Here is a 13748-nt window from a genome sequence, read left to right as displayed (position 1 = left end):
AGATTAGTTCTGGTTCGAGTTCGGTCCGTTTTCTATGATCGATAGTCAGCAATGATTCTAAGCGACAATACACAACTGCAAAGAAGGATTTTCTCGGCACCGTGAAATGATGGAGATCTTATCCAAATGCTCCGGAAATCTGATAATTTTCGATTCAATTATAACTGCAGTCATTGCACAACGAATTTAATAAAACAATGGCAAAAAACGCAGTATTCGGTTGAAAATAATTTTCATTGTTTAATTTTTTTTCATGATTCTTCTCCATTTTTGTATTATTTTTTCAACCTTCCAATTTATAATCCTAACTGTCAAACGGTGACAGCTTCTTCTCCCATCTGTTTTCCTGCAGTGACACACGATAATATGGAAAAACCAACGTAAAGCAAGAAGAAAACAATCGCACGTTGCGTTTTCTTGCACCCAAACCGGATTGCACCAATCTCACCGTTCTAGTTGCGCGAATTGTTGCCAAAAAACAGTTGCCTCTGGCCGTTTTCTTCATCCCTTTCCCTGCCAGGTGCCAGAACCGACGATCCAAAAATGCCACCAAAAAAGAAAGGTAACAAAAAGAACCAGGACTGGGAGGATGACGATCAGTCTGAACAGTCGTCGATCGTGTCCGGACAATCCGGGAAAGCTGCAAAAAAGAAGGGGGGCAAAGTTGACAACGTGGATTCCGACGAAGAGGGTGGAGCTCCGGCTAGTCGGAGTGGAAAGAAGGCACCCCCAGCACCAGCTCCGAGTGGTGGTAAAAAGGGCAAGAAAGGCAAGCGGGGGAAGGACGATGATGATTGGAGTGATGATGAGCCGAAGAAGGGTGGTGCTGCTGCCGCGCAGGAGGAACAGGTAAAGGAACCGGCCAAACAAGGTGGCAAGAAGGAAGCGAAAAAACCGGCCGCAAAGGGAAAGGGGAAAGGCAAAAAGGATGACGATTGGTCGGATAAGGAGGAGAAGGAGATCGATCTGCTTGCCGGTGGATCGGATGATGATGAGGACGATGACGACGAGGAAGTGGTGATGGTGACTAAGAAGTCGGCCAAGAAGAAGCAACCGAAAAAAGCGGGGAAGAAGGCGGTGGTGGTACAGGAATCGGAGGAGGAAGAGGAAGAGGAGGAGGAGGAGGAGGAAAGTGAAGAGGAAGAAGCTGCACCGGAACCAGAACCGGTGGTTAAGAAGGAACCACCCAAGAAGGAGGTGGAGAAACCGAGGGAGGAACCGGTAGAGGTTAAGCAACCGGAACCAGTTCCCCAACCAGAACCGGAAAAGAAAAAGGAAGAAAAGACGGCTAAACAGGAAAAGGTGAAAGTGCCCGAACCGGAAGAAAGGCAACCGGATCCGGACGTGGATGAAATCGCCGATCAGGTAGCGGATGAACTTAAGCTCGAGGATGGTGAGGATGAGGACGACGGAACTGGAGAAAAGGAAAAGAAGCTAACGCACAAGGAAAAGAAAAAGTTGAAGAAGCAACAAGAATTTGAGAAGCAGCAAGAGGCCATGCTCCGGAAAGGTGGCCAAGGACATTCGGATCTGGACAGTAACTTTACCATGTCACAGGCACTTAAAACCGGCAACCAGAGCAAACACATGGAGCATGCGGTGGACATCAAGATTGAAAATTTTACCATTTCCGCCAAGGGTAATGATCTGTTTGTGAATGCTAATTTACTCATCGCCAACGGACGCCATTATGGTTTGGTTGGACCGAACGGACACGGCAAGACTACGCTGCTGCGTCACATTGCTAACCGTGCCTTTGCCATCCCGCCCAACATTGATGTGTTGCTGTGCGAGCAGGAAGTCGTGGCGGATGAAACGTCCGCCGTCGAGACGGTACTGAAGGCAGATGTAAAGCGAACTGCTCTCCTGAAGGAATGCAAAGAGCTAGAAGAGGCGGTGGAATCGGGAAAGATCGAACTGCAGGACAAATTGCAGGAGGTTTACAACGAACTGAAAGCGATCGGTGCAGATTCGGCGGAACCACGTGCTAGACGTATTTTGGCCGGTTTAGGATTTTCGCGCGAAATGCAGAATCGACCAACGAACGCGTTTTCCGGTGGTTGGCGTATGCGTGTATCGCTCGCTAGGGCACTCTTTATCGAACCAACGCTATTACTGCTCGATGAACCGACGAACCATCTCGATTTGAACGCCGTCATCTGGTTAGACAACTATCTGCAAGGTTGGAAGAAGACGCTACTCATCGTTTCTCACGACCAGTCTTTCCTCGACAATGTCTGTAACGAAATTATCCATCTGGACAACAAGAAGCTTTACTACTACAAGGGCAACTATACGATGTTTAAGAAAATGTATGTCCAAAAGCGAAAGGAAATGGTTAAGGAGTACGAGAAGCAGGAACGCCGGTTGAAGGACATGAAGGCGCACGGTCAGTCGAAGAAGGCAGCTGAGAAGAAGCAGAAAGAAAATCTGACCCGCAAGCAGGAAAAGGGACGCACGAAGAATCAAAAGCCGGGTGAGGATGATGAGGGACCGGTGGAGTTGCTGTCCAAGCCGAAGGAGTACATTGTGAAGTTTAGCTTCCCGGATCCGCCACCGTTGCAGCCACCGATTCTTGGATTGCACAGTAAGTGGGAGAGCGGAGTGTGTGTGCTACGGGTTACGGAATTTTTCGGACTTCCCGTGACCCGGGGCCTTGAGAGTTTGAAATTCTCAATTTGAAAACTTCCGTGGCCCGCAGCCTTCACATTTCAGTTACTAATTTCTCTTCACTTCCATTCCAGATTGCCATTTCAACTTCCCGAACCAAAAGCCACTGTTTGTCGGTGCCGATTTCGGTATCGATCTGAGCAGCCGTGTCGCAATCGTTGGTCCGAACGGTGTCGGTAAATCCACCTTCCTGAAGCTTCTCGTCGGTGAGCTGGAACCGGTCAAGGGTGAGGCGAAACGCAATCACCGGCTACGCATTGGCCGCTTTGATCAGCATTCGGGCGAACATCTGACGGCGGAAGAAACGCCTTCCGAGTATTTGCAACGTTTGTTCAATCTCCCTTACGAGAAGGCTCGTAAACAGCTCGGAACTTTTGGACTTGCAAGTCATGCGCATACGATCAAGATGAAGGATCTGTCCGGTGGTCAGAAAGCACGTGTAGCGTTGGCGGAACTGTGCCTGAATGCGCCGGACGTGCTGATTCTCGACGAACCCACCAACAATCTGGACATCGAATCGATTGATGCGCTGGCGGATGCGATCAACGATTATAAGGGTGGTGTGATCATTGTGTCTCACGACGAGCGGCTTATCCGTGAGACCGAGTGTACGCTGTTCGTGATCGAGGAGCAGACGATTAACGAGGTGGACGGGGACTTTGACGACTACCGGAAGGAGGTGTTGGACAGCTTGGGCGAAGTTATTAACAATCCAAGTATATCGGCTAATGCGGCCGTACAACAGTGAGAAAAGGCCGTACGTCGCGTTGTTAGATTGTCCCTCCCTGGTTATTTTATTGCTATTAAAACTTACATACAGTCATTACTATCCATCATTGGTTTTGTCCCTTTTGGTAGACTTGGATCCTCCTTCCTTTCGATGACGAACCCGACGATTCCATTCGCTCACACTCGACACACCGGCACCGGTACCGGACGGCTCAAGAATAGGCCTCCGGAACGGTTGTACCTTGCAGCCAAATCTTAACTGTTGCGATTTTTTCCTACCCCCAAAACCACCACCCAGGCGGCGCGGTTTCCAACCTTCCAACCTTCTTTCCCATTCCTCGTCGACGAGGATCTCCTTCCCATCGATGGTTACCCCATGCATGCGGTCGATTGCTCGCAGCGCCTCATCCCGATCACTGTACTCAATGAACGCGTATCCTCGGGGCAGTCCGGTAATGATATCGGTGACCAACCGTGCGTGAACGATTGTGCCAAAGGGTGCAAACTTAGCGCGTAACTGTTCCTGCAATTAAAAGAAAAAGGAGTCATTAGAACGCGAGGGGAAAGGGAAAGAAATGTAGAAGCCGACATACCTCCGTAACGGAATGTGCCAACCGACCGACGAAAATCGTGTGCATCGGATTACCTTTCACCTTTCGATTTGGCCGATAGCTGGAGTTGATAGCGCGTACCAGTGCCCGGTCGTGCGGTACCTGGTCCGTTCCGTCGATCGACCCAACCTGCACTGGGTCGTAAACATCACGTACGTACTTTGACCAGCGCTTCGTTTTAGGAGAATTTTCGGTGGAGCTCATCGTTTCGGTAAGTAGAACATTTTCAACTACTTTTAATTATTTTTGAGGCAATTTTTATGCCACACCAAGCTTTGTTTGTTTACATTTTTTATGGCACGACTAGAGAGCGTTTGACAGCAGCTTTTAGCGCAATTTCGTCACTCACTTTTTTCGTGAGTGCCTTGCGTGAGTTGCATTGTTTACGCACAGTATAGGCTGAGTTGGTCATATAAGTAAAATTTATTTTTTTAAATAACTAAAAATGTTTTCTGTAGCAATTTATTCAGTATTTTTCAGTTCTTCTGCTTAATTTATTGTAGAAATTTTCATACATTTTATTTAATTAAGGTAGGTATCCTAGGTTCCAGCCACATGCTTCGGAGTCGACCTGTCCTATACTCCTGATTAGACCTAAGCCTAGACATCATTCAAATGAACGCACGATCCCTCGAGATGCCGTGGAACCAAGGCTTGAAGGACACTTGGGGAATGAACGAATTAAGAACTAATCGGCGTCCCACAAACTCTGCCACCTAGTCATGCAGAGAGACTGTGGTGCACGCATATGCTCGTGAGATGGGATAAGCCCATCGAAAAAGGACCCTTCCGAAGCACCCTTTTTGGCCAACTGGTCTGCCTTTTTATTGCGGGCATATAACGCAATGGGCAGACAATCAAACAAGAGATATACGGAAAGATTTCTCAAACAATAAACTAAGGACTTTAATATTTCTTTTAAGCAGTAATCTGGGCTCTTAATAGGCTCCACAGATTTTAATGCTTAGATGGCGCTTAAATTGTTGGAGAATTAGAAATATTCGTTTGGAAGGTAAGCATTTTTAATCAATCAGGCCTAAAAGATTTCGGAAGGCTCCGCTTCATATATTGAGCACGGTTGGCGTAGTTAGAGATATGCTTTGGAAACAATGTTATATAGCTAAAACTGATATCCTGCTCTGCTGAGGACCCGTCAGTAAAAAAATTGGTTTCATATAAGAAATCATTGGTAAAAAAATCAAGAAAAAAAAATAAAAGGTTTTCTTCTACTTGTCGTCTAAGAATCCTCAAGACAAGCTTCTTAAATCAATTTGAAAATTCCCCCCTTGGTTTAATTGTTGGTCTTGCATACAAGGAACTGGAATATCGGTTCTATCGTGTTAGAAACCTGTTCAAGAATATATACTTGATGTAATTCTTTTTTTAGCTTAACGACGTACTAATCCTTGTCCCACCTGGTTATTGGGATAGTCAATACTTGCTATGGAGTAGTGGCCTAGATGAGGTTTGATACAACTTTAGGTCGTTATTAATATTATTTTTTTATAAAACATAAATTATTATTTAAACTTTCTTATTGTAAAACAAATCAACTAAAATCAAGCAGCAAAGGAAGGCCGATTAAAAAAGAAATAGAATATTAACGAATAAAAAATTCAACTTATTGTTCCAATAAACATCCTGATCACGAGTAGGGTGATAGTGTGGTACTGGTCTCCTCACAGCAGAACCGGAGATCAATTTTATCTGGACCGCTGCCCCGTAGTGAGGACTGACAATCCATCTACATAGTATCAATTAGTATAGAAATCCATTGAATGACCAATAGAGAACTACGAGGTCGATTAATTCAAAAAGAAGGAAAGGACCAGCTCCAAGTTCTTTATAGATCATTGATTTGATTTACCTGCTTGTTGTATGCTAATATTGTGTCGTGACGTCCTCAAAAATCGCTTACCACGGGTACGGGTAAAAATAATTTAATTAAAGAATTAATATGCGATCGCCTTTCGTACATCTGTTTCCATGCCACGCCCCCCCCCCACCCCACCCCACCCCACCCAAGGGCTTTACACGTGCCCTGCTCGTGCAGGGGCTGCTTGCTTGTGATTGATCCCCCTTTTTCAAACGATTGTTGTCGACTGATCGAGATTCGATCAAACGGATGCTAATCGAAATTTACTTTATTATGGTAATTCAACATCATCCAGCGTTCATTGACGCGAAACGATGCATATGCAAGAGTGCAGTTTCGTCTGACGAGCAGCTACACGTGTTATTGATGGGTGGACAAGATTCAGTACAAATAGTGATTAGTAGAGCGGCATTTTTGTGTACAAGCATAGTATAATGACATTACCAGGGAAGCATTATTCATCGTGGGCCAACCGTCCCAGACGGTTAGTAACGTGCTGCGACGAATGTTATCATATTGATAAAGCTAAAAGGAAAGCAGACACGATGCGATGTTTGTTGAAGAAGTAATCTCGTGAGCTTTTCAGATGTCTCGCATGAGTAGAATCAATGTGTACGTATCTTGTCGCACACATCGAAAGATCTTGTACGTAAAAGTTTCATAGCTCGGTTGGGGTTTCAGCAACACCTGATCAACCGAATGCCCCCGGGGGAGGCAAAGAAGAAAGAATGCATTTGTGAAAGAATTGAAGATAATTTCGTTTCATTCTGTCTTTACGCGGGACTTACCCAGTGCAAAAGTGTGATGAGAATAATATTTACTTTATTGACGCAATCGAGACGATCGATCGATCGTTTATACAGCTGACAGGAATTCCATCATTTTAAAGCTGCTTAAAGATATCTGTTGTAATGTGTATAAAGATAACGAAGTTTGATGAATTTCCGAGACGAACGATACGATCTGTGGATAGCAGACTCCATCTACCCTTTAAGAAAATTTGTATATCTTGAATGTCTTGTACCACACTGTATTTTAATGAGTGACACAGGGCGAGCAAATAAGGTCTCTATGCTTTGTACTAAGCTGTACGCTACAATGTTTAGAGTCTATTGTACCTGAATTATTCTTTTGATATCTTCACGGTCATGAGAACTCATAAAGATATAGCTAAATAAGGCCTGTCTTAGTGTTGCGGAATGGGGATGTTTCTTCTTATTCGTGTTTAGCATTGCAAACTCAGAAGGGTCTTGGGCACCTTCCATAGGTTCTAGTTAAACTTCTAATTAAAAAAAAACAGTTTGACGAACGGTAGTGCGACGGGTTCGGTTATACTTGATCCTGCCGCATAAAAGGTTGATGCTGCACCCCTTACTGCCAACAAACCAACTTAAGGAATGTTTATGTTTATCGTGACAAAAATGATCACTCATCACATGATGTACACTCTAGCAGAATATTCCCTTTACAGCAGACAACTCGGTTTCCTTAAGGATCATTAAAGATCAAAGGAAAATCACACTCGAATCCAAAAATGGCGTAGTAACCTTGCCGCAGCGTACCCAAAACACTGATCTCCACAGCCGGAAGCATTGACAAAAACTGCAATCCAAGGTTCGCCTCCCTCTGATAAATCTTGATGCGCAGCCCAATAATAGCAAGGTCATCCGTCCTCCATCGTTATCTATCCACCCGGACGACGACGAAGAAGCAGATCTCGCGCGGTCGTTATCTTTTTCCAACTGCAAAATGCGCCCGCGCACTAGCGTTTTAAGAATTGCCAATAACGGCGAAGAGGACACCCATCAACCACGAGCTTCGGGATGACTGCGCTACAAATGCTTCTGAATGCTTTGCTGCAGATAAAAAGCGCGGGCGTCCGATTATGATCACACGCGGCAACCTCGTTTGTTTAAGACTATCTTGGCAGGTACGGCGAAGGGACCGTGTCGATCGAGTGGCTTGTGTGGGAAGCATCGCCATCGGCTTCCGTGATTGACAACAAACAAAACCATCGTACCCTCGGGATCTTGTGTGATGGTCGGGCCAGGCACACGGGTTGCGGTGGACCACCGCGTTGGCTCGTGATGGAAAGCACGCTCATCACGTGAAGTCCACTGGGATGGAGCCATCGGCCGACGGGTACGATAGGCGTGTCTTCTGATCTTTCCTCCAATGTTTCTGCTTACTGTGGGCGTTCGCTTATCAGCAGGGCAGGTTTCGCTCCTTAACCGATACATTGTGTGCACAGAAGAAGCGTCAGAAAATTGGCTAAGAATAGTATCAGATACTCCTGCCGTGTGGGGAAGGGGAGGGCTAGGACAGTAGTAAAAGAGCGCCAAACGTAGCGATATCTTCCTGGTACCTTCTCCCTTTCGACACGATCACTTATCTATATGGTACCAGCGCAAGATGAGAGCGTAATCATCTAGCGTAATAATTTGTAATTGAATTACACGTGCTTAATGGAGACAGAACCGTGCTCGAACAACTCCTACAGCTGATGGGGGAGGCAGTAATTATGACTTGGAAGGATTGTAAATCAATTAATGTATCAGCGCGTTTAATGCCTCATTGTTTCTTGTGCGAGATATGCCGACCGGATCGGGGTGCGTTGCAGGTTTTGGCACGAGGCTGTACGGCGAGTATCCTCGCCGCAACAAACTTATAAATATCTATTGGATAAGAAGGAAGCTTCTCGCACCTAGACCGTACAGAAAGATTTATAGCTGAGTACGGGATTTTTCGGGGAAGAATGGATGGACCTCCCGCTAATCCCAGCAATTGACGGGTATTTATCCCCTGATGATTGATTAGTGAACGTTGCCAGTTGACAGCAGGAACTGCTGTGAATGGTTTGATTGATTTTCGCTCCAACAGTCGCATCGTGTCATGACGTAGCAACTACTCTCCTGACCGATTGAGCAGGCTCCGAAAATAAAAGAATTGACATGCAGTTGAGAGGAGGAAGATGTCGTCTGGAAGAGATAATGAGCGTTTTGAAAGGAATTTACAGACGTGATAAAAATGTTGCACGCAGTGACAATGTAGTTATCGCACCCGTTTTGTAAAAGAACAGGACATCAGAGGCACGTGAGTGAGATGTTCTCCAAGAGAATTTGGAATAGACTTAGTGGAGACGTAAAAACGTTGAAAAAACTTTGACAGGAATCATTTTCTAGTCCTGCACTACTTGACGTCCAGTGTTGGCACAATCGAATGACAACCCGTCTTTCACTTTTGAAAAGAAGTGTGCCTAGCTATTTGTTGGGATATCACTGTTCGTCGGCTTGTACGCCAACCATCCTTTGGAAGGTGTCATCCTGCGTGATTTGACATTTGACGAGCGCGATCTGTGCTGTTGCATCTGACACAGCACGTGCCCTGTTTGTTTTACTGCCTCAATCGAAACGTATATTTGTGCAAGACGGCGCAGGTTATCACCAAAACACGTCTGGAAACGATTTTATGACATCGGTCGTACGCTTATAATTATCATTGTTTATACTGGAGCGTTTCTTTTCCACACACATCGTACACACGGATCATCTTCGGTACATGTCGATTGCAAGTCTGGCCGGGCTATCTCGCACAATAAACCACCTCAACGGTTTTGAGCAAAGCGAGGGAAAGCCCATTGACAATGTGTCCCCGCATTATTAGCATGTGAGAACGTGCGCACGTAACGTAAAACGTGGCGTATAGAGAATATTGGATGAGATTAGACAAAAGGTGGCAGACGTCAATGAGATCAAAGGGATTGCGCTCTGCTGTGTTCCAGAATGTCCAATAATCACGTGACATGTGCGCCGTTGCACAGATTGGAGATTTTTATTAGCGCCAATATCAGGTGCAATTCGCCCTTTTACTCTTGAGATTGTTTGTTGCGCGCGTAGTAAAGAAAGGGGAAGAAAATATTGTAAACTACTTTATGTGTCCCGGTGGTGCAAGAAGATGAGTCGCAACCATGACGTTTTTAGTTTGCTCTGGGTAAAGATTTACAGGATCGTCCGGAAATGAAATGCAAAATGTAGCTTTAATTGACCACTATCAGAGCGAGACCAATGATGGTTTACTACTGCCTAGTCCATCATAAAACAGCTCAACTCTAGTACTACTACTAACCAGTGTGCTGTCATGAACGTCATGTCTGACGTTTAGATAATATTTACTTTGCCACTAAACGTGACCCAGACGCTAGTAAAGGTGTCGCTTAAGAATCTAATCGAGAGCATCCGACGATCCGATCCAGTGCGTGCCCATAGTAAGACGCTTCTAATCCTCAAACCCAGTATGATCATGACCCGATTTGGTACATAGGTTCGAGCTTGAATTTGGAGTACCCCTCCAGTGGGCCCGATAAGCTTGACTTGGCTGATAGCGGAACCTAATGAGCTGTATTTGCGCAAGGTCGTTTTTGGCACACTGCCATACTATTATTGACCGAAGAAAAATTGTCGCTTGGCACAGCTTGGTGACAAGCTAAGCCACCGGACACCGATTTGTGCGAGTGTCGTAAATCTTGCGGACATAGTGTTTGATGGTTTGATACGTCGATAACGATCCGGGGAGGTTGTGTTCGCCCTCCTTGGATGGTTCAATGGATAAGGTGGTTTATAGGGTGGAAAGGGCCAATCAATTGGATGCCATAATCAGTAGAGGTGGGAAATAAATCAGATGCTACCGAGAGGACCATCCGTGCGACAGGTGGAGAAGATAGTTGATTGATCGTGACGAGAGATGTCATTGTGCAACTATATGGGTTCCGATTAGTAGCTGAGAGCAATTAACCTTGACAGTGAGGCTTGTTAGAGGTGCTGCTTAACGCGTGATGGAAACCCCGTCGAATTGTCCGGTTATGGTAGAAGATGAACCACAGGACTAATTTGTTTGGAATGTTGTAACTAAATAATTCTACTTGTAGTACTACTACACCACATACTACACAAACTAGCTGCCGGAGTTAAGTGGCTTTCCTCGTCGGTTGTGTACATGTCTAATCGATTGTTTTTTTTTTCAACAACCAATCCTTATGTTTGTGTACGTATGCCCTGTTGTAAACGTCATTTCGCAAAACTTGGCAGTTTGTTTACCAAGCTTCGTTGGTAGTAAATAATCACGTTTCAATGGAGCAAACAAGAAGCCGCCCTATCGATACTACGACTGACTGCCTGCAGGTGATGATGGCTTCGGAATATTACTTTACAGTTGCAGTTGTGCAACCAGGAACTGCAAAGTGGCGTGGCGGAAAGCCTTTGTGCGGAGTTCTTTGGCGGAACCTTGGGTACTTCAGCTGTTCCATCAAAGTGGCTTCGGTGAGGACGCGTGCGAACGGATCAATGTAACCGGGGATTAATTGGTAGGATCGGTATAGAACAAAAAGGCTTATCGCTGCATCGAGCGAATCACACGATTGGGGGGATATTTTGAGCTGAAAATAATTTGGAAGGAAATTGTCACACGACATTTTCTTATTCCTCTTGGCTTAACGCCCTGCTAGGTCACGCCGACCATCGAATGATTTACTAGAATCGTTTATACCACGTAGTTGGATAGTTAGTCCTTACAACTTTGAGATTTGAATTCACTCAGTGAGACTTGAACCTCGGGGTTGGATTTGAAGATCGGCGCCTCTATCACCTCCTACGGACCGGCAAAAAATATATTTTTTATCTTTGAAAAAATATTTACCTAATTATTTTATCATATTTGGATAAAATCCCGGCGACAGAGGCGCCGGTCTTCACATGTTAAGACTTTGGTGTGGTTTGTAAGAATTTGTAGTGAAGACTGACTATCCAACTACAGCAACTATCAGCAAACCTATTCGATGGTCACCATAACCTTAGAAGGTCGTTAAACTAAAAAGAAGATTTGGAAAATTGTCAATCATTGTAGAAATAGTGCGTTTTAGAGGTCAGAAAACAATTGTACACATGTATAAAACAATTAAATCTACGACTTATGGTCTCAAATTGTTTTGAACTCGTGGACTCGCATGAAAACGACTTAATTGCTCAAATAATCGTGTTCTAATTTCAAACTTGGTCTCCCACCTCTAGGGAGGATCGTACAGCACTTGATCGCAAGTTGATGAGATACGGTTCGCGACCGCTTATCTTGCGCCTACCAGCGTCTCTAATGAGCAAGGATGTACCGGCACGGAAGAGCCGGTAGGATTCCTGCTCCAAGAGAGGGCGCAAGGGTCTAAAAATCGTGTTCGCGTCATGTTCTTATCATCGCATACTTCAGCCTCATTTTCCTCGACGTTCCATCCCTTTCACCCTTCACACACACATACACGTGCGCGAGTGCTTTCCCTTTCCGTCAACGCATTCCGCATAGTGGCCGTGGTGCAGGCGATCGAGAAGATGTAAGTGTAACATTCGGCGCATCTACGGTAACGATACTTCCGAAAATCCCGAACCACACAGCTGATAATGCCCACGAAATACACGCGAGCGCGATTGACACGGCGCCGCTATATGGATCGGGAACCACTTGTGGAGCGAGCGCGGGTTGTGTTGTTGGGTCGTATGCGTGTACTTAACGCACACCGTCGTCCACGCGCGAGTATCGCCTGTTACACGATTGTTGTTTTTTTTTTGCCGCGGCCGCAGCACCGTTTCGTCAAACTGCCGGGGCTGTAGTGTGTTGGTAGGCGCTAGATTTTATATAAATAATCAACGGCCGCTCGTACGGTCGAGTGAGTTGAAGCGTGTGTGCCAGCAAAGCATCGTCGCAGCTACACAATCCCCGGAGAGCGAGAACATCCTCATCCATCATCCAGCGTGGAGACGATCGTTTTCGATCAACGGTTTTTGTTTCTGTTTTCTCTTCTGTTTTCCGCGTGAAAAACCCGGAAAACTGTACGGTGAAAAGAAAAGCCAAACATCGTAAAACAGATTCAGATGGACCATCTCTCCGACGCTACTAGTACGATGGCACTACACACCTACAGCAACGGTGCCGGTTGTCAAGTTTGACAGCAGCAGTAGCAACAGCCACACAAACCGAGACCACACTAGCGTGTGTGTGTGTGTGTACAAAAAGCAAAACAACATCCGACCGAATCGAAACTCCCACCTACCCATCCGATCCGGAAAACTGGTTCGAGTATCCATTTGGCCGTCAGTTCACAAGTCTCGGTTTTTCATTGGTTGTGACCACTCAGTACTGCGAGCACAATCAGTGGCGGCAGCAGGCGATATTTTTGCGTAAGTAAACCAAAAATCATCTATGTGTCCTCCGAACGGTTCATACAATTAGTCCTGATGATGTCCTCATTTGTGAGTGAATTTGTGTTTTTGTGTGTATCTGTGTTGTGAAGACCCGTGTGAGATTAGTGATCATATTCATCAAAGTTCAAAGTTATCTATCTCTTTAGTGGTCAGTGAAGTTGGTGTGTTGATGTACGCGAAGTCACCTAAATCTGACGAACTTTACGCCCCTAATCTGGACACGGAAATCAAAATTGCATGACGATTTTTTGTTTCGGATCGAAACGAAACCAACAAACCATAGCCTCCATCCGGGGCTCCCAATAGTTCGTCATAAAGATACAGTTGACCTAGAAATTGTGGGGTGGCCGGGGCCTCATCATTGGGCGGCAAAATTTGGAATCATTAAGTATGTTTTTCGTGAGCTATTGTGTTGATCAGCTACTATTGTTGTAGCAGTGTTATCAAAAAATACCTCTGGTTTACTAAAAACTCTCCTGTCGAGAAGAGTTGCGCACTAGAATTTGCTCAGGTCTTTACAGAGCTTATCCACGGAAAGGCACGGTAAGCGAAATTGATCATATCTTGTTGGTGCATCACGATAAAAAAGAGAAAGCGACCGTTGGCTGTGGTAATAAGCCG

The 13748-nt window shown here is 45.4% G+C and overlaps 4 protein-coding genes across 5 annotated transcripts in view; 2 read left to right on the top strand and 2 right to left on the bottom strand.

The window, feature by feature from the left end:
* The window catches only part of LOC126568064 (putative polypeptide N-acetylgalactosaminyltransferase 9), a 143839-nt gene that overhangs the window by 24433 nt on the left and 105658 nt on the right, over positions 1–13748 (bottom strand). The window lies entirely within an intron of this gene.
* Positions 1–13748, top strand: part of LOC126567908 (putative inorganic phosphate cotransporter) — a 58644-nt gene that overhangs the window by 31506 nt on the left and 13390 nt on the right. The gene's annotated exons all lie outside the window — the stretch shown is intronic.
* On the top strand, positions 544–3421 carry LOC126567877 (ATP-binding cassette sub-family F member 1). The gene is made up of 2 exons (XM_050224219.1): positions 544–2587; positions 2745–3421. Exons 1-2 carry the CDS (start codon positions 544–546, stop codon positions 3416–3418), a joined length of 2718 nt encoding a protein of 905 aa, XP_050080176.1. The 3' UTR covers positions 3419–3421.
* Positions 3497–4239, bottom strand: LOC126568482 (U11/U12 small nuclear ribonucleoprotein 35 kDa protein-like). The gene is made up of 2 exons (XM_050224967.1): positions 3993–4239; positions 3497–3922 (listed from the first exon to the last, which is right to left on the bottom strand). The coding sequence occupies exons 1-2, from the start codon at positions 4212–4214 to the stop codon at positions 3497–3499; spliced, it is 648 nt and encodes a 215-aa protein (XP_050080924.1). The 5' UTR covers positions 4215–4239.

Source organism: Anopheles maculipalpis, chromosome 2RL (genome assembly GCF_943734695.1).
Source record: "Anopheles maculipalpis chromosome 2RL, idAnoMacuDA_375_x, whole genome shotgun sequence".
In the NCBI taxonomy this organism is placed as follows: domain Eukaryota; kingdom Metazoa; phylum Arthropoda; class Insecta; order Diptera; family Culicidae; genus Anopheles; species Anopheles maculipalpis.
This window is presented reverse-complemented; position numbering and strand designations above follow the sequence as displayed.